At 36.9% G+C, this 21717-nt stretch overlaps 1 protein-coding gene across 3 annotated transcripts in view; it reads left to right on the top strand.

Annotated features, from left to right (window-relative positions):
• Positions 1-21717, top strand: part of UNC5C (unc-5 netrin receptor C) — a 393937-nt gene that overhangs the window by 253195 nt on the left and 119025 nt on the right. For all 3 annotated transcript variants that reach the window (XM_036853626.1, XM_036853625.1, XM_036853624.1), the window contains exon 3: positions 9728-9871. In XM_036853626.1, coding sequence (XP_036709521.1) covers positions 9728-9871 — 144 coding nt within the window. The remainder of the gene's footprint in view (positions 1-9727; positions 9872-21717) is intronic.

Genomic DNA, 21717 nt, shown 5'->3' with positions numbered 1-21717 from the left:
AAAAGGAAAAAAGTTTAAGTGCATTATACTTATTTGCATTATTTGATTAAATCATCTTTCCCTTTGGAATAATAAAAGAAAGATTTGAGGCAGGGATCTCAGAATATATAAAAATATTTTGGAAATATCAGAACAAATAGTTATTTCTCAGTCTCTCTATAAAGTTAAAATTGAAAATTGTCTCAGCAGGAGTTCAGTACATACTCCTGGCTTGAAAATATGAAATGCTAATATTTTTCATCTCTACTTAGAATTTCATAAGTTAAATTTTTTCCTTCTTGTAAATTGAGTCATTCTCGCATACTAGAATTCTTTTTTAAAAGGATAAGAAAAAAGGATCTTCTCACTGATACTTGATCCATTTTCACTCAGCTTTTACTGGAGGCCCAACAATTTTGGAGGCTCTAAAAAGCATTACAGTAACTCCACTTTTTGTTCCCTGTTCTTAGTGCAAATACCAAACATGTTCAAAATTTAAATCAGAGCTGTGTTTGATTATGTCTTTCTGGCTAGAATAGGAGGTACAACTGCCGTCATGACTGAAAGTTCCTTTCCGCTAAAGTCTAAGGGAACACAATCACATATCTTTTAAATAAGTATATCATAGTGTACTGGGGGAAATATTCTTTCATTAATTCAACAAATATTTATTGTATGCCTACAATATGTACCAGGTATTATTCTAGGCCACAGCAACATCAGGTAACACACAAAAATTTCTACCCTGATGGAGCTCACATCCTAGTTGGACAGTGAAGAAAGACTCTAGAAAACGTGATTGTGTTTATCAATTTTAAGTCTTCTCTAAATGATGCAAGTTTGCTTATTCTGCCCCAAATTAGTCAGAACTACCCTAGTTAGTTATTTCTGTTCAGTTGCTTAGTGTCCCTGCCTCACCTGGGTACTGGGATAGGGATGTAAGAAATTCCTGATGGGTGAGCTGTGCAAGCTTCTTCGTTCCTGAAATCAGTAGACTCTTCACTCATCCCATCAGGGTAGCTTTACTCTATCTGTGCTCTAATGTAGTAGGCACCTAGGGGGTGAGTAAAGTCCTGGGTGATTTGGCTGAAGGACAGGAAACTTAAAGGCAAATCACTAGAACTTATTCCTGCTGTTCAGATTTCATTTCTAAATATCGTAGCCACATCTGCATTGCCCTGGACAGTTCACGTCCCCACCCAGACTGAACTCTCCCAACTCTGTTGAAAATTTCCCAAACCAGCCATGTCCTTCTCATCTGGGTATGTGACTAATACAATTTCCAGTCAGGGTGTTCTTCCCCCCTTCCCCTCCCTTAAAACTATGTTAGTACCTCCAATGGTAATTTTGTTAACAGAATGTAGTTTTATTTTCAATTACTATTTTATAGGATATTTAAAAGGAATTTTATAGATTTCAAGAACTTTTGTAGCTGTTATTTCATTTCTTTCCTCACAAACCAATGGAATGAACAAATTCTTAACTTTATTTTACAAGTTGGGAAACCACGGCTTGATGGATTTAAGACTTTCTAGAAGTCAGATAGTATATACAAAGCAGGAATTTATTCTCTTATCTAAATAAATCACTGGGTTGCTGTGTATTAGACAAGTATTTGTCTAGTCCCTCAGTTGTCATAATAATTGTCTGGATGATTTGAATTTTTTAAAAAAATGAGCATTTATAGTTTGACTTAAAAATTTTTTTAAAGAATATGAAATGTATTGCTTTTAAGATAAACAAGTAGCTGTCCCCAATATCCTACATATGAACTGTTGTAAGTGGCAGTCACTCCAGAGGTGATGGCTCTTAATGCTTGTTTCTAAATCATTTGGGATAAGAAAAAAAATAAAAGCCTGACAGTATGAGTAATTATTATTCTGAATATATGTACCTGATTTTTATTATCAGACTGTTTTCAGAGGGTCACCAAGAATATTGCTCTTAACACTTATGATTAATGACTTGTTGTAAGATCATTGATCTGAAAAGAAATTTGTAATGATAATTAAAATTAAAATTAGTAAAATTCAATTCAAGTAAATTAGATTAGTTTTGTTTACTAGTAAAGTCATATTAATCTTCCTAAAGGATATGTCATTTTTAAAAATGTCATTTCACCACTGTACAATTTTCACAGGCTCCCTTCTCCACAATACAGTCTTCTGTAACTTGCATTCACGGCTCTCCAGGAATCTCTCTTCTAATTCCATGGTCTTATTTCTTTACTTAATTCATGTAAACTACTCTGCACGGTGGTCACCGTGCTTTTTCATCTCTGCCCTTTGGCTTCTTGCTGTTCTCTTCTCCTCAAGTGTCTTTGATTCCTCTCTAAATTTTTAAACCCAAACCATGCTTCAGCTTAAAACTCAAATATTCCATTCCCCAGGTTTCCCGTGATCTCTCCTTCTAAAGCAATTTCACTATAGCTTTTTTTATGGGGTTTTCAGAATTTTCCAAACAATGGATTACTTTTATTCAGTAGATCATCTGGTGAGTGCTAAACAAAACCACATTGAAAGCCATGATGAAATGGGTTCTGTGTTTATGTTGACTGTAGGGTTCTATGGTTTAATAAATTTGGGGGGAATGGTGGCAATCCGAATTAAACCTACTTCTTTATGGCAGAACTTCTGACCAATGCCTTCAGTATACTAATGGGCACTCTGAGTTTCTAAGAGAAAGTTGTATTAAGCAGAAATCCCCAAACTTATTTGAACAAAAACCACTTTTTTAAGACACAGTTTAAGGAATATTGGTGTAGTGAAAGGAATAGGAACACTGGATTCAGACAAATGTGGATCTAAATCCTGATTTCAGTAGTTATTAGCTGTGTGAACAATTGTTTAAATTCTGACCTCCACGTCTTACCTGTATTAGAGGTGTAACAATATTAATCCCAAGGATTATTATGCAGATTAACTGAGACCCATGGTAGATGTTCAGTAAATACTAGTTACCTTTACTGTTCTGAGTTACAATTAAATTTACCTGTAGCTTGGATTTAACACTAGTTTGTATTATAGCTATAACAAACAAATCATTCATTCATTTAACATACATTAGCTAGACAAATATTTGTGCCAATTACTATACTGATGGATATACAGTGCATATGACAGAGCCCCTTTACTCAGTAAGCTACTATTTTTATCTCTAGTATCAGACAGTAAACTTCTGAAAAAGGGATCCATAAGCATTTCATCTCTATGCCCACCTTGGAAACTACTATGCCTGAAACAGTTGCTCAAGAACAAGCTCCACAATAGAATGTAACCCATAGGAGGATAGAATCCTTATCTATCTTCTTTACCGCTGTGTCCTCAGCACATAGAAGAGTGCGTGGCACATAGTAGAGTCTCAACAAATACCTATTGAATGAATGACTGGACAAAAGTAATAGTAAGGTCTATAATTCATAAGTCCACAGTTAACTAATCTACAATAACATGTTATTATTCCCCACCCTTATTGACAGGAATCTTTTTTTAAATTTTGTTAAAATTACTTCTATTGAAATTACTAACAAATTACATGAAATAGGGACAGAAAGGAATGCATGTAGTTAGATTTAAATAATGATTAAGAATTATACTTTTAAAGAAAAATGTTGGAATATACATTCAAATATATATAATGTTTGATGTTTTAGGAAAAATATTTAGACGAATAATATGTTTGCTTTCTCAGTGGAATGTGCTTTGTGTCCTTCCAAACTGAACACATTGCCATCATCATATTTTCACAGAATAGCTTCTTTATATTCTAAAGAACATTGACATATGAGAAGAGATTAATTACAGAAAGCATTTTAGTTCCCATTTTGGTCTCAGAAAGGCTTCTTGGAACAGAGATTCAATAGGTTTTTCATCACCAAAGTCAAGAATTGGAATTACATGATGGGCCAAAGCTGGTAAGATTAATTTCTGTCAACTCATTCATACAACTCTTTAAGTAAGAGAAAATATTTCGTATACCCACCACTCCAATTATCTTTCATACTTACAGCCCTAGGTTTGATGGGGTTAGAAAGTCAAATCAAAAGTAGGAGCACTGTTTCTCCTGTAACATCTAGAACCTGACACTCCTAAAAAGAAAAGGGAAAAACAGTGTTATCATTGTCAGGGTAAGTATCATTTGTCACTCTATTTTAATATCATCTTGCAATTAAATTTTCAAGTTTCAGGGGGGAAGACTGCGTTTATCTATGGTTGTCATATAGCTTTCTAGAAGCACTAGATGTCTCACCACTCCAGATACATAATCCAATGAATAATTTTTTCTCAGCTCTAGACAAAACAAAAATATAACAAAACAAAACACAAATCCCCATTGGACACAGAATGCCAAACCAGAACCAAGTGACTAGAAACTATCACATAAAAGGTAATCAAGTCAATGGCCTAGGTATGAAATGCTTCCAAGCAAATCTCTTGAACCACTAAGTCCCAGCCATGTTATTCCTTGACTTTTTGGTAAATTCATCTTGATCACAAAGATAGTAAATGTAACTTTAACAAAATTATACTCATAATAAATCAAATACACTGGTAAGTTGCAATTCCCAATTACACAAAGTAATTTTAGTTAATTAGATGGACTGTTTATATTTTAAATATTATATTAAAAATTCAAGGAAAACATTTCAGAGAGAAGTTGGTAAATTATGCATTTACAGTGTCTTCTTTTCCTGATGTACTTTAAAGATTGTCAAATGACTTCATGTAACATAAAACAATGTCTTAATTATAAAGTTCTACCTTTTGAGTTTTCATATTTTGATTATCTTAGTAAGAGTTATAAGTTGCTAAAATAACAATCAGTTTTTTTTATGGTATGACATCCTTTTAAACAATGATAGCATTTTGTGTGGTTAAATTTATATTAAGACATCTTGAGCTGCTATGTTTCATATTTTAGATATTAGTGAAAACTAATAGGGTTAAGCTCTGGAAAAAAACATGAGAAAGAGACCACACTAATTCAATAAAATGTTGTAATCTATTCCAGAACATCCTTCCCTGCAGCTTTGTGCATTTCCCACCAATCTGTGTACTAACTTTGAATATACCATAATGAGATTTGGTAGAGTCACGTCTGCAGCTCTTCTCCCAATAGGGAGAGTGCTGGAAGAAATAGAATTGCCAGCTCTGCACAACATGGTGTCTCAAAACTTCCCTTTGCGTATGAAAGATAAAGTAATTGGGAGGAGTGAGAAATGCAACTCAGGCACACATAACACCTAAGTCTAACATGAGGTGAGGATGCTTTTTAGTGAAACATACGTGGGGTATTAGAAGATGCAGATTTGATGAGCATATTTAAAAAATCTTTAAGATAATGCATGATTTTTGAGTATCACCTAATAAAACATGATAAATGAATAGCACAAGGCTGGATGTGATATTTTATACATCTTTACATTTCTGGAACAACATAATTTTTGACATTAGTGGACTTTTAATATTTGTTGACAGCACTGCAGATTACATTTCTGGGGGAATGTGGATATTGTTTTAAATAATTATGCAACAGGATTAATCATGGATTTTTGATCACATTATAATAATCTCTAGAAAAACACTATTTGTGGTGCTTGACTATTATGAAGTTAAATTTATGCTAAAGATAAGGAATAGATGTCAATTACCAGATTTTACTGCCAAATTCACGTATAGCCTCACGAAGATCCAATCAGAAGGTGGCATTTGCATCTGAATTTCTAAAATCATGTGAAACTCCCTATTAACAAGTACATGTTCATGCTCATTATAAGACTTCTTGGTAAAGTATGCTAATTACTTTGCTGCACTCTGGCTCCCAAACCACAGCGATTCCTATTGTAAAAGCAAATCACTGCAAACTTCAAACAGCATGCATCCTTGAGATGCCGCTATTAAAGGAAGAACAGTGATGGGAAATCTTTGACGTTATCAGACAGGATGGAAAATACACATTTGTATTTGAGTAAATCCTGTAGACCGAATCATTTCCCCCCACCCTTAAATAACCTGAAACCAATTTCAAGTTCCCAAATGCTCTTCAAAGCAACCTGCTTGGAAGTAATGCTGGTGGCATTTCAAATTTCAAGGCAGGTTGCTTTTTCCATCTCAAGACTTCAAGCAGGTTGGAAATTGCACTTTCAAAGAAAAAGGATATTACCTACTTTTAGCCAAACCACTAGCCTCTGGTTTGATGAACAAAATGTCATAGGTAACGAACTTACCTATGGTAATGAAAAGATGATATGTAACTGAGTAACTCAGAGTCTGAATAATGCAGCTAATTCTAGAGAATTCTAAAATGTAAGTGTTTAGATAACTTCATGCTCCAGTTTTTTCTTGTTCTGGTGTTGTTGACTACACGTTGGAGTGTAAACTTTGGGTATGTGGCGGGTCCAGTATACAGCGCTGTAATTAATCCATCTCCTCCTGGATGGGGCATCTGTGAAGTTGAAGACAAAAATCGGTGTGTGCTTGACTCCTGTGCCCATGGGGAGCCTGGGCCACACAATTCCGAACATTCGTATGATGAATAATCCCTGTAGCAGGCGGGTCTGTGGCTTCTTAAAAGGATTTAGATTTGTGCTCAGTAGAAACATCCATGGGCCTCTTAGGGCAAAAGGATACAGTGGCCCTCATGAAGTTCTCCTCGCATTTAATTAGGTTTCCTGTAATTGCTTTAAGTAAAAGGTGGGGTGGGGGGAATGAAACCTGAAGTTATCACCTTGGGACACAAAATATTTGTATGCGGTTTTACTATCCTGAGCCCGTTTGTTGCTGCTGTACATTTTGGAAAGAACCATTATAGTTCTAAGGAAATACTGCAGGTTTATCCGCCCTTTGGTGACTGCAGCAACCTTTAGAGGAAGAGTTTCATTTCCAGTAACTGACTTTCTGCATGAACAGAGAAGGTATAAACAAGTAAAAGAGACAAAAGTTTTAAAAACCAGAGAGTGGAGTAAAAAGAAAGGAGGCAGGAGAGGAGGGAAGGCTCTGCCCCATCTTTGCACAGATTTCTAGATATCAGAAAAATGAGAACAATTACAATGAGACAGGAAAATGAAAAGCCCAAGCAAGGACCAGGAAAGAGGAAAGAAATTAGTGTTATTTGTTAATAAGTTGGTTTTTTACTGTGGAGACTTGTTTTATTGGTTGGACATTGGCTAAAATAATATAGTAATCTTTTCATAGAAGGGTGAGGGATTGGGATATGCCAGTTACTTGAAAATTCTTTTCAAACTGATCACTCTATAAACATAAAAATGTTACTAATTTCCAAAATGTTAAAATAATATTAAATATACTTAATTAACTTTTGTAAATAGAGTCGCCCCATCAGGATTTTGCCGTGCCTTGGGCTTATCAAACCCACTTTCCTGGGCTTCATTCCAGTTCAGGGACTCACGAGTGGACCTAAGGACTTCGTTGTTTCTGTGACTCAACTCCCATCAGCTTGTGATAGGAAGAATTGTTTATCCCCCAATGCGTCAGCACCTACTATTGTTGGGTGGTTGTTAATTTCCCTGAGTGCTTTTACCCATATGAACATGTCCTAGATTTTAGGGTAAGTACTGGAATACCCCTTTTTAGGCTCTCCAGATGACATCTCTTTCATGTTACCTATACCAAGAAGTCATGATCAAACATTTTAAAATATCATAACTTTTAGGAACTAGTTAAACTTTATATCTTGTACATATCATTATATCATATATATCATATATATATTTATATCTGTATATTTTTTAATTCTCATCTGATTATGTCATCTTTTTGCTTAAAACACTTGGTTCTCAGAAAGACATCCCAGATCCTAAACATGGTGTACAACAGTGGTTCTCAAACTGTAGCATGCATCAGAATTCCTGGAGGGCTCGTTAAAATATTGCTGGGCCGAACTCTCCATTTTTCTTGTTCACTGAGTCTGGAGTGGGGCCCAGGAATCTGCATTTTCAACAAGTTCCCAAGTGATGCTGATAAAGCTGTTTTGTGGGCCATAACTTTGAGAACTGCGGGTTTACAAGAATGTATGTAAAGTGGTCCCTTTCTTGTCTCTAGTTTCATCTCATGCTGGTATTCTCTGTGTCCAGTGCTCAGTTGTCTTCTCCTGGGTTCTCAGTCTCCTCCTTCCCTTTCCTACTTCTTCCCATGTGCCCTGTCCCTCTCCCCGTAGGATTTAATCAACCTAACTCATGTTGGAGACCTTTATGTATCCTCCTCACAAAAATAAAAGTTCGGGCTTCCCTGGTGGCGCAGTGGTTGAGAATCTGCCTGCCAATGCAGGGGACACGGGTTCGAGCCCTGGTCTGGGAAGATCCCACATGCCACGGAGCAACTAGGCCCGTGAGCCACAACTACTGAGCCTGCGCGTCTGGAGCCTGTGCTCCGCAACAAGAGAGGCCGCGACAGTGAGAGGCCCGCGCACCGCGATGAAGAGTGGCCCCCGCTTGCCACAACTAGAGAAAGCCCTCGCACAGAAACAAAGACCCAACACAGCAAAAATAAATAAATTTATTTTGAAAAATAAAAAAAATAAAAGTTCATTGAGGGCAATGACTATTTGACTCATCAGAGTTTCACAAGTACCTAGTGCAATATGTTCCACATGATTGATACTCAGTAGATATTTGGTGAATGAATGAATGAATAAACAGTACAGAGTAATACATTTAACTTCTCTTACTGTGCTCATACTCGACCCAGAGCAAATTCTCCTACTCTCTAAATGGTGCCCCTGCCAGTTCTCTCAGTAGACACTCCATGCTGGAAGTATGTGCAAGAGAACTGGCAGTTGCCCACGTATATTGTTCAGATAATCCTTCTTGCTCGTGCAAAGAGGCATATTGCAGGATGAATACCCCTAAAATGATAATCCCAGATTCTTAGTTCAATTTTTGTTATTTTAGGATTACATAATACTGTGAAATAAATTCCAATTATTTGAGCATTTTAACTAGAAGCCACTTTATTTTTAACAGGATTTTGGTTACATTGTTATTATAGAGACACACTTGGGCTTTCAAAATATTACTCATGAAAACCTTAAAGTCATACATTCTTTGGATAGAACAGCAGGGGTTTGTTAACTAAGGCTAGTATTTCTTTTAAGAAAAACAATGTGCCTTAATAATAAACAAATAATAAAGCTGTTTAAAATGACTTAGTTTTAAAAAATCACCACATATTTATATATAAAGTACTAGGTCATGTAATAATAAAAACTGATATACATATTTGTGCATATAAATATATATATTGATGATTTTATATACTTATGATTATAGTTTTAGGTCATTCTCTCTCATTTCATGTAAAGAATTAGGTAGACTTAGTTATTGTAAAGCTGTGTACAGCATATGGGTATCTTACCCACAATCTGTATAATTGAGATAGAATCCTTAGAAGATGTTAAATTCAAGTTACTGTTTCAATACACAGAGGAAGATACCTTGGTGGAGGGTGAATGTTACACTATAACGGGAAAGGTGTAATTCTGTGGAGTGATGGACCAACTCCACTTTCATTATCTGCTGAATCCAGAAGACTTGAAATAGCAAATAAGAGAATGAAAAAGGTGTGGATCAAGTAACTGGATCCAGAGGAAAATCAGAGGAGATAAGAGGCAGTATCTAGGATGTTGGTCTATGGCATCAAGAAGGATCACTGGAGGAAAAATATATGTATGGTGTTTTGTATTTTGTTAGTACAAGTCTTCTCCTGACTTAAATCTTCCTTTGCCTTGGCAGGTCTCATTGTCCGGGAAGTAAGCATTGAGATTTCACGCCAGCAAGTGGAAGAACTCTTTGGGCCTGAAGATTACTGGTGCCAGTGTGTAGCCTGGAGCTCGGCGGGTACCACCAAGAGCCGGAAGGCCTACGTGCGCATTGCATGTGAGTCATCGTGCAGGGACACTGTGGATTCCAGAAACTGATGGAAAATGGGAAAATTTAGACCATAACTGCTCTAGTGTCAAAGAACCCTGGTTAAAAATTGCTCCCAGATTTCTGAATTTGAGCTACACTTTCCCTTTAAGTCACCAGAATATCATTTTATTTTGTTTCAAGCACTGAGTAATTTTCCTTTATGGGTGTGAAAGAATTCGTGCTACTTTCAAAAGATTGAATTTTCTTTTTTAATCTGGTAGTAATTAGGCTACGAGAAAACCAACTGTATTCCTTTAATGAGTTTATTCTGCCAATTTGTTAGGACAGTGTTGACTAGTTTTGCTATTAGAAATAGAAATTACCCAGACAAAGTTTCTCTGTTTATTTTAGAACTGTTCTAGTGCATCAGAATACACCACTGTTTTCCAAACTGTGTTAATTTCTAGAGTATTTTTGTTGAGGGAGAGGTTAAAAGGTGCCTCACACACAAAAAAAGTGTTCCATAATCAATAAATGTGGGAAATACCTTTTTTTTGGACAAAGTTAAAGAGGTTACTTCATTGCAAAACTTTCCAGATTCCTTAATATGCTAATGTGCATATTATCCCCAAGGAGGAGATGTAGTCTGCAGCTCTTTCTGCAGACCCTTGTCTCAACGAGTACTATTCACACCTTGAGCAGCATGAATGCTGCTTTAATCTGTCTTTAGGTTCCATACTGAGAAATTTTCTCAAGTATGAGACCACTGAAACCCATGTAAATTTTATTATCTGAATTCCTTTGCATGTCTGTATTTTACTAAATTTCAATTTGCATTGATGTCAATGTCACTTACCTGTAATATGTCACTAAGTCCCAACAATTTTGGCTCTGATGCTTCCCCCAATTCTGTTCTCGCCTCTTCCGTCCCTTCTGCTTGATCTAGATCCCAACCGTTGCAAACACTTCCCAGTTAGTCTCCATGACTCAAGTCTTTTCCCTTTTCTAATCCTTCCTCCATATTACCACAAATGCAAAATTTCAGAAGATTCCTAAAACTCAGGTCTCATCTCAGCTCACCTCCATCTCTGGTAAATTTTTATAGTGGATCGTGAGATAAAGTCAAAATTTCTAACAATGGTATATATCACTGTATTAGTTTGCTAGGGCTGCCATAACAAAATTCCACTGACTGGTGGCTTAAACAACAGAAATTTATTTTCTCACAGTTCTGGAAGCTAGAATTCCAAGATCAAGGTGCTGGAAGTATTGGCTTCTTCTGAGGCCTCTCTCCTTGACTTGTAGATGGTCATCTTCTCCATGTCTTCATACTATCTTCCTTCTGTAATGGTCCACATCCAAATTTCTATTCTCATAAGGATGCCAGTCATATTGTTTAAGGCTACAAGGCTATTGTTTAAGTATGGCCTTAATGGCCTCATTTTAACTTAATCACCTCTTTAAAGGCCATATCGCCAAATAAAGTCACATTCTGAGGTACTGAGGGCTAGGATTTCAACATGTGAATTTTGGCGGGAGGTACACATTTCAGCCCATAACAACCATATTTCATTGTTTACATAAGGTAACCTAAATTTCCAGCTCTGACCACAAAGAATGTCTCCAATCGAGTCACACTAGATTAGAAATACTTCCATTTCTATACTTTCCACGTATTGTTCATACTGAAGGGCTTCACCTTTCTCTTACTTCATTATTTGTAAAAACTCATTTATTCAACAAATATTTAGTAAGCATTTACTGTGTTCTTGGGACAATTGTAGGTATTGGGTATGGAGCCAGAATCAAAACATGTAATGATCCCTGCCCTCAGGAGGCTTATGTCTGGTGAGCAAGGGCACACTCTATATGAAATAAATAATCAGAGACAGAGCAGATGGTAAGTGCTATGAAGAAAGATAAGTGGGAAAAGGGGGTATGTTGTGCTGGGGAGGGTGGTCTGGGAAGGCCTCCAGAAGAAGTTGACTGTCGAAGAAACCTGAAGGAAGGGAGAGAGGAAGTCAGGCAGAGGGGACAGCAAGTGGCATAAGTACAGACGCCCTGAGGCAGGTATGTGCTGGCGGGTACCAAGAAGATCGAATTAACCGGAGTGGCTGGAAGAGAGTGAGCGAGAGTAGACCCCTAGGTGAGCTGAGAAAGGTACGGACAGGAGGGCAGTGTGGAGATGGCCTAGGCCCTGTGGGTGTAACATCTTTGGTCCTCAGTATGAAATGAGAACTTCGGAATGTTTTCAGCAGAGGAATTCATGACACGACTTCCATTTTAGCAGAACACCTGACTGCTGTGTTGAGACTAGACCATGAGAAGCAAGAGTAGAAGCAGGGAGACCGGTTACGAGGCTGTGGATGTGGGCGATGTTAGGATGCATGGATTAGAAGCTGTGGAGTAGTGAGACCGGGATTCTAGATATATTTAAAGGCAGAGGTAGTAGCTTTTCTTTGAGAGGTTAGATGTGGGATGTGAGAGAAAGAAAGGAGAGAATGATTCAAAAGGCCTGAGCTTGTTGAAGGATTTCTTTCAGTTGTCCTTAGTGAAGTCATTCCTGCCTCATCAGTCTCCAGAATGATAGGTGTTCCTTTCTCAAACCTTTCAGAGCAGTTCGTCCATCCTCTTAATACAGGCTTGTCTCCTTTGAATTATATTCACTTGTCGTCATGTCTGCGTTTCATGCCAGCGAGTTCTCTGAGATCAGTTTTGCTTAATTCAGGTTTGCTTAACTGTATATCTTCAGTGCTTAGCACAACGCCTAGAATATCAAAGATGTTTAATAAATTTTGTTGAATTAAAACCATTATAAAGACTTGCTCTATATTAATCATTCCTCTCTGAGCATGTCTAAAGGGATTTTTCTTTTTGTCTTCTGTGGATTCTCCATGAAATAGACTCTGAGGTGGAGACACGCACGCGGGCAGTGTATTAGCGAGGGCTCTCCGGAAAAACATCTGTGGAGGAATAGAAATGGGCAGAGGGAGAAATTGAACTGCCGTACAGGTACAACAAAAGATGACCCCATAGGGACCTCTGGAGCTAGGACAACCCTTCAGAGTTGTCCCACCTTGAGGCACAGGAGGTGAGCAGACCTTTCTCCCCAACATTGACTAGTCAATGCATGTGGGCCCATCCTTTTCTCCTCACCCTCACCAACTTGTATGACCTAGGTCAAGTCAGCTCTTCTCAACTGAGGGCAAGTCCAGGAGGGAGAGGCTGGGAGCCTCCACCTTCAACACTCCCAACAGGTGGGATCAGTCCTGAAAACGTATGTAATCCACTACAGTTGTCTACCACGAATCTTGAAGATTTTATGTTATTAGTTTTATTTTGTGTTTTATGTTATGAAAGTATCTTGAACATACTTTCAAACATTTTAAAAAGAAACAAAAAACGTATTGTTTTGGTCAGATAATTAAATGAATTCAAAATTAGCTTCTAGTTATAATCAAAAGAGGCACAATGATATAAAACTATATCTTGCATTGCTATGTGGTCATTAATATCAAGTATAATGAATATTTAAAATTGCCAATCTACACTCTATACTAAATTGGCTTGCCTAAAAGCTGAAGTTTAAGGGCTTCATAGTTACAAATGATGGCTCTTGTGTGGTGCCAACTTTATATATGTATACATAAACAATATATAGTATTTAATAAAATAGCATATATAATATTATCTTTATATAACCCTATTCACCACATTAAAAATTAAAAACATATAAGAACCTCATCTTTCTTTGCAACATATTACATAAACTTTGCTATTTACTTCACAGCTTTTATACATAGTTTGACATTTTCAAATAATAAGACAAACTCTTCTTCTAGTAAGACATTAATTTGCCCATAGCACCTTTTCGTCTTCATGTATTAAGACTGAAGAGAAGTTTGCTTGTACTTTCATAAGTAACTGAACGCATATGTGTGTGGCCAAGGAACAACATCCAATATATAAAGATTTACTCATATAGATTTACATCATGATGAAAAAAAAAGTTAAATTTCACATTCTCTCTGTCTGGGCTGATCCCTACCAAGTGAGTCCTTGCTAATGTCGCAGGAAGGTTGAAGATTTTCTGGTTTGCTCTGTTTCAAGTGAGCTGTGGTGCTTTGCCCAGTAATATCTGACCGATGGCTGTCACATCAACTGCAATTAAAGTTTAAATTTTTCTCAGGTAGAGGTAACCATGACGCTAAAGTTAAATAAGTGCAATTACCTCTCACCTAATTCGATCTATACTCGTTATGTGTTCTGTGGAGGGGCCCATAGTTCTTTCATGAAAAAGCTCTATTTTCAGAAGTTTACAAAGCAGAAACGAATATTAGCTATTCACTCATTTAAGTTTTCTTATATTTTATACATTCAAACTACATAAAATACAAAAATAAGTTTGTAAGACAATTGGGGCAGAGGGAAAACAGGAAATGGGAAAAAGTTAGGATTCGGCCAGGTATGAGCTGAGAACATGATATGCCTGCTCTAGAACTGAACACATTTAGCAGAGGGCAGTGTCAGGTGTCCTTAGTGGGTGCTGCAGCTTCCATTGCAGAGAGAGGAGTTCCTTCTGAGGGGACTCAAGTGGACACTATAATGACTGTCCAAAGTAGAACCCTTATGGTGACACAGCCACCAGTTTCATTGGGTTGTTTCTTCCAGTGTCCCTTGTTATAGGCCAATGGGAGAATTCTGAGTGTTAAGGTAGGAGAACGTAATTCAGGCAAAATGTCAGCAAACACTGTCTTTCTTCAGGAGATGTCTTGGCTCCTATTGCTGATGTTGGTTGTGATTATTGATGTTGTTGTTCATGGTTGCTTTTGTCAGGGGTTGGTGGGCATAATGTGAAGAGAGTAGCAGAGTGGAGTAGTTAGAGCACACATTTGGGGCCAGGTTGACTTACTTATTCAAACCCTGGTTCCATCACTTACTAGTGTGACCTTCATCAAGCGACTTAACCCCTCTGAGACTTAGTTCCATCAACCATGAAATGAAAATGATAGGGTTAGTTTAAGATTAAACTAGAATAAACTTGTAAAGCATATGGCATAGTGCCAGACACAAAGCAAATGCTCAGTGTATGACAATAATGTTCATAACAACAGAGATAATGATTCATACAACTTTATTTGTGCATTTTGAAACTTATCAATACTAAGTTAACTTTAAAAACTAAAAAGTTTTTCCTTCTTTCACCATTTCCTGTACCAGGCCTGGGCCGTCAGTCCTAGAGGTTGAAGTTCTCTGCCGATTCAAGTATAATTAGACTGTAATTTTGTCCCTAAGCCTGAGGCTAGAGGAGCCCTGTAATACGGTCACCCTTCTCCTCAATTCAGTAGTTACAATGGATTTATGTGCACGGACAGTCCATCCTCCTGGGAATGTCAGGGTAGTTCCTGAGGAGTTTCTCTTTCTTATGTGTGCAAAGGCCACTGACTACGGATTCGAATAGGATAGTTTCTGGGAGGAATTAAGGAGGATCAGAGTGGCCCTCTCCGCCCTCCTCTCATAGCTCCCTCATCCTTTTCCCTGGGATCAGAGCCACCTTGTGAGCCATGGGTAGGTTTGGACCAAGCCATGTTTACATCTGTGAGTCTGTAGTGTCTAGCATGCTGTCCAGAACAACAGTGTCCGAGGAAATATAACGCCAGCCGCACGTCATTTCAACTTTTCTAGTAGCCACTCTTAAAAAAGTAAAAAGAAAGAGGCAGAATTAATTTTAATAATATGTTACTTAGTCTACTGTATTTAAACTATCATTTCAATAAAATAACCAATGTAACATTCTTTTCTCATATTAATCTTTGAGATCTGGTGTGTTTACACTACAGTACTTCTCAGTTGAGACTAGCCACATGTCAACTGCTCCATAGCCACGTGTGGCTCGTATTGGACAGATGGGCTATAGAATAATAATAATAGATACACTGTTTCAATCACTTTTTCACCTCACATAGTTACTGTGTGTGTGTGTGTGTGTGTGTGTGTGGTGAAAACACTTAGGCTCTACTCTCTTAGCAAATTTTATGCAATACAGTATGATTAACTATAATAACCATGCTGTACAAAAATATCCCCAGAACTTATTCATCTTGTACCTGAAAGTTGGTACCCTTTGACCAACACTTATATGAATTAGTTCATTCAGTACTTGCAACAATTCTGTGTAACAAGTATTATTATCCTCATTTTACAAATGAGGAAATGGAGGACAAAGGGAGATTAAAAAGCTGCCTGAGTTCAAAGCTCATATATGGAGAAGTAGGTCAGACCAGCAAAGGAGTCCATGCTTTTAACCAACACACTGGATACAAATAAGAGAGGAGGTGACCATGATTTTGTGTCAGGTGTCAGTTCACAAAAGTATCTTATTTTCCACATGCGTAATGACATAGGCTATTATTTACAATGCAGAAGTGAAAGAAGGCCTTGGGTTCCTGCCTGTCTCCTGTTGCTTGGTCTGCTCCAACTATACCAGTTTGTTTTTAGCAATGTTTAATACACTCATTCCAGATACAGGCTATTTGCAATAACTCTTCCCTCCCACCTGAAACATTCTTCCCCAATTCTACCAGTGGCTCACCTCCTTCTTTCATTCAGATTTCTGCTGAGACATCAGCTCTTTAGTGGGATTAACCCTGACCAATTTACCTAACACCCGCTGTCGCCAACTCTGTCACTCTTCTAACCCCAAGCCTGCTTTATTTTTCTTGAGAGCATTTCTCTTCATCATTATTCATGATCTTTTAGGCTGACTAGCTCCACCACTGGAATATAAGCTTCACTAGAGCAGGCACTTTATTTTCTTCATCATTATATCCCCAGTGCCTAAAAACAGTGCCTTAGATGTGGCTGGTGCTAAAGTAACTGAAGACGTAAGTAAATGGAATGAAACCGAATTAAATTGTAAGCATATGATAAGGCAAAGTGACGCTGCTATTTCATGCTAATGATTTGTTGTTTCAGTAAAAATGTTTTATCACCCAAGGAATTTGAGGACATCAGGTAGACTGAACTGATTGCCCCTGTGCTCCCCCTACTTCAAATTCCCATTACACTTTTGTCTTATTTATTCTCTCCATAGCACTTATCAACTTCGAACCTACTATATACTTATTTATTATGTTCATGACTAGTGGTCTATTTTCCCCCAGCCCCTTAGAAAGTAAGATCCACATGAGCAAAGATTTTTGTTTTGTTTGTTCACTCATGAATTCAGGATGCCTACAATGATGCCTGACACTGTGTAGGAGCTCAATAAATATCTGAAAGGAATGAATGAACTAATATTTCTATAGTAGGGGTGGTGGTATCTCCAGTTAAATATATATGTGATCTTGTCAATTATTGTGTTAGTTTGTATATACAGAAGTCATTATTTGTGGCCTTGTATGTTACTTTTCCATTTCCTACCTGTCTACTCTACTTGGCATAATCAAAATTAAAAATACAGTTTAACCAAATAATGCAGGTGTTCTGCGTTAACCAGGTGTTCTGAAAGACTTAGGTTATACCATGACAGGATCTGGCAGCCTGACACCAATGTCTTGGTAGAGCTCAGCAAGCTTGCCACCACACCAGAATAAATGGCCTGTTTCCTAACGTGCACTTCTGAGCTGTGGTTTGACCCCCTGTATGACCATTTAAGTCCCCAGTAAACCCACTGTAAGTTACAGAGGCCGGTTTTTGAATTAGATGAGATTAATTGCACAATTTAGACATTTTTAGATAAAAGACAAAATTTTTAACAATAAATGTCTCCTTGTTTCATATAAATCTCAACCGTTATATTAATTAGTCCATCATGTGGTTCCTATTTCAAAATTAAAAACCATAACACATACCTGATTGCATCAGTCTGTATTTTTCCAAACTTATTTACTTTTGTGTTTAGACAGAAGTTCTCAAGATTCATGGAGGCTCCACAAATCCATAGGCATTTATAGCTCATATTTGTTCTGAGAGGTAGACATCTAATTGATAAAATACTGTCTCATAAGTTATAGTTTGGGAAAAATCATCCATCTATGTGCTATAGGAAGGGCTGGTAACCCACTGGACTAAAATATGTCATTAAAGTAATGTTTTATGCTGTATGAAATGGGAAGTTTATGGCTAAACTGCTTATTTGCAAAAAAGCTTGTCTGCAATCGTGTTCTTTTTTTGTACTCTGAGAAAAGAGCCTTAACTTTTTGATATATCGGGTTCCTCATCCATAAAGTTGGCATGTTTCTTATTATTTACCCCTAAGACATACCTTAAAAAATATTGTGATGACATATAATCATTTTTTTTTCTGAAAATAAAGATGCAGTGTGAATAGAAGGGTAGCTTATATGGGTTTTTTTTTTTTCTTCCTCTTCTCTGTAATGGATGTCTTTGGAGTTCTAGCTGTAAAATATTTATTTTTTTAAAAACCCTTTAGCAAAACTATCTGAATACAATATATTTGTCCTATAAATGCCCCAAAGCCAAGAAATAAAGAAGAATGGCTGAAATTGTACTTCCCTTTGCAGGGGCTTTGCTTACTCAGAATTTCTGTTTAAATGACCCGGTGCAGTAAGGGATAGCCATGCCTTGGCAAAACTAAAGACATTGCCAGATAATCTTTCTGCTGATTTGCTCAAATTATTCTAACCTCTGTCCCTGCCCATAACTATGATATTATGAAAGTGTCTGTGGGCAATTCATAAGATTGGTCAAAAACATTAGTTTTTTAAAAAGTAAAAAGAGGTTGCAAAACAATAATAGGAACAACATAAAAATCTTTCATCTTCATTCTTTTGTCTTTAAAAAACCCTGTGTCCTAGTAACCAACATTTATGGCATGCTTACCGTATGCCTAATTCTATAAGCCCCTTGTGCATGTTAATTTTTCTGATGCCTCCAACAGTCCTTTGGGTAGGATCTGTTATTATCCTTATTTTGCAAATAACGAAACAGAAGCATGGAAACGAAATATTAGATAACTTACCCTAGTCACTTGTTTAGGAAATGGTAAATCTGAGTTTTAAACTTTTCTTTTTACAGTCCAATTGATTGTACAGGTTTGCAGAAATGTGATAGTTCACTTTGCAATCTAACCATAGAGGAAACTTCATGTTTTTGCTGATTGGTTCGTGGGTTTTTGTTTTGTTTTGTTTTATCTTTTACAATATTTGAGAAGAAAAAGCAAGTTAAAAAGAAAACTCCTTCCAACATTTTTTATATACTGTGTTCCTTCCTTTTAAAAACCACATTAGGAGTTGCTGAATATAACATTTTTTTCATGATTTTTTTTTTTTTAATTCTAGCAAAGATACTCTATTCCTGGAAAAGAAAACCATGGCAAACTTTTTAGGGTTCTATAGCATTGTCAGGACTTTTTCACTTTTAATAAATGCTCAAAGCTCAGAAGTCTAATCTAGTTTTCCCAAAATATGCTATCCTGGTTGGTTCATGGCAGTTATTTCCTGTTAACAGCCAGATTTGGTGATTTAAGCATAAGTTATACTCTACTATGATAACATAATTATCCCCTTTTATCATTATTGAAAGAAAGGCACACTTTTTCCCTCTAAGAACACAAGTATTGTTACTATATGTGACCACAGAATTATTTTATTTGCTAGAGGAACACTTTGAAAGTACAATAAAACAGAATTTTAAAAACTAAAAAATGTTTTTACTACCTTTGTTCATTGAGCATGAAAAGAATTAATTGATTGTTAGTTTCTGTCAAATATGGGGTCTGTGGCCCACCAAATCTGCATTCCTATATGGCAGCATAGAGCTGAGTAGCAAGTAAAAAGTTAAGTGAATTGGTTTTGTACCCATGTCTCTATTAAAATTTGGAACACCTAAGACAGCCCAGGTTGGTGCTATGTTTTAAGAAAAAAATAATTCTTGTGCCTAACTTTCTTTCATTTAAGTTACCTGCCTGTCCCCTAGACACATATGAAATTTCAGTGTCTGTGTTAGACAATGTCAGCCATCAACCTGCACAAAAGTAAGTACTGACACTGGGGAAACACCAGCAGAGACTCACTGTCTTAAAAGCCACAGTGTAGAAGCAGGTCTTCTTGGTTCTCACGGCCTCCCAGGCCCCTCTCTCCCTCTGCCTACAGAGTCTAGCACAGTGCCGTGCATATCATGGGTGTTCCATAAATAATCAGTCAATCAATCGGTAGTTCTCAGATTTTACTGCTGTGTGTAAAACACACTTGGGGGCCAATAAAAACTGTGGATTCCTGGAGCCAAATCTGATTATGAAATCTGCATTTTTTTCAAGCACAGCATGGTAATCCCTAAGTTTTTCTTTGTGACACATCACTTTCAGTCATTAGTCTTCCACACTCGTAATTACTTTGTCTCACTTGTTTATGATTATTTTGACTAACAATGATAATGCCTACTGTTTGTACAGCATACTAAAATTCACTAATACTGGGGGGGGGGAAATGGTGTGGGGATTACTATCTTTTGAGTGCATATTTATATTTAAGGCATGATGCTAGAGTTTTATAGGTGCTTCTTCCTATAAAACCCTGTAAAATAATTACTATTATCATACTCATTTCTTAGCTGAAGAAACTAAAGTAAGAAGAGGTTAAGCAGTGTGCTCAAGGTCACACAGCTAGTCAAGGGGTAAAGTCAGAACCGGAACCCAAGTTTGTCCGTGCTGAAGATCTTGCTCTTGGCTGCAATGTTATCTTGCTTTGCAGGGGCTTTCAGACCTCTTTCACAGTGACCTATAATAAAAAATATATTTCTATCATGATCCACTAAATAAACATATACCCATCTCTTCATACCTACAAATACACAGAGGTGTGTGTGTGTATGTACATATAAACATACATAATAATACTATGTATGATCACTTGACATTTTCTATTTATTCCATTTCATATTTTTAATGCTGGTTTTTAATCCCCTAAATTGAATTCATAATCCTCTAAGGGGTCATGACACACAGTTTGAAAAACTCAACAATAAACCTTAAATTCCATAAGAATAGTAAGGAATATTAGATCCTATAGTTTATAGACCAAATGGCCCAAGTGTGTAAGCGAATGACATGTTGAAGTTTACTCAGATGAGTAATCATCTTTCAGGCCAGAACTCTCTGACTAATAGTAATAGAAATAGTTGTAATGATTTATTACATGTGTTTTGTGCTTCATAATCTTCCAAAACCTTTTCAGATTCAATATCTCTTTTAATATTCACAAAACTCTATGAGATCTAACATTCACAAAACCCTATCAGATTTAAAACAAAAAGCAACCAACCTTAATAAGGTAATACTATGTCATTTATATCTTATTAATCAATGGAATTTAAGGACTTTAATTTCCATTAGAATAATCTATTGAAGTATACCCATCAGCGAACTCTTAACTTCATAATATCAGTTTATCACATTGTCAAGATTTTGTCTTTTAAAAAATATTTTATTCTAATAAATCTTTCTGCATAATGAAGTAGCATTGCTAAGGGAATAAACATTTTTAACAAATGTAAGTTATTTTTTCTTTACCTTGGAGTGAGAACCTGTTTATTTTCTTTTTCAAAGACAATAGTATCAGCAACCTGCCTGCTTAGACACCATAGGGAGATCTTTTGCTGGTAGTTTCTCCTGGTTTCCTTCCCGAATCAGCAGGGCTCACAGGGGCTTGGTAGTATGACCTGTTATAGTCAAAGCTCCCACCTTTCCAGCCTCAACTTTCCCATTGTAGGCCACTTTCACCCTTTTCAGATGGTGTCAGGCAAAGATGCTCGAGGGAGGTCACTGCGGAAGAGACTTGATTTTGGGCCCCTTTCATAAATATGCGCTTTGGTGTGACAGGCTTTCTTGCATGCTATTTTGGGTAGGCATTTCC

This window comes from Balaenoptera musculus, chromosome 5, assembly GCF_009873245.2.
Source record: "Balaenoptera musculus isolate JJ_BM4_2016_0621 chromosome 5, mBalMus1.pri.v3, whole genome shotgun sequence".
NCBI classification, from domain to species: Eukaryota; Metazoa; Chordata; class Mammalia; order Artiodactyla; family Balaenopteridae; genus Balaenoptera; species Balaenoptera musculus.
The sequence above is the reverse complement of the archived record's forward strand: the minus strand, read 5'-3'. Positions and strand labels throughout refer to the sequence as shown.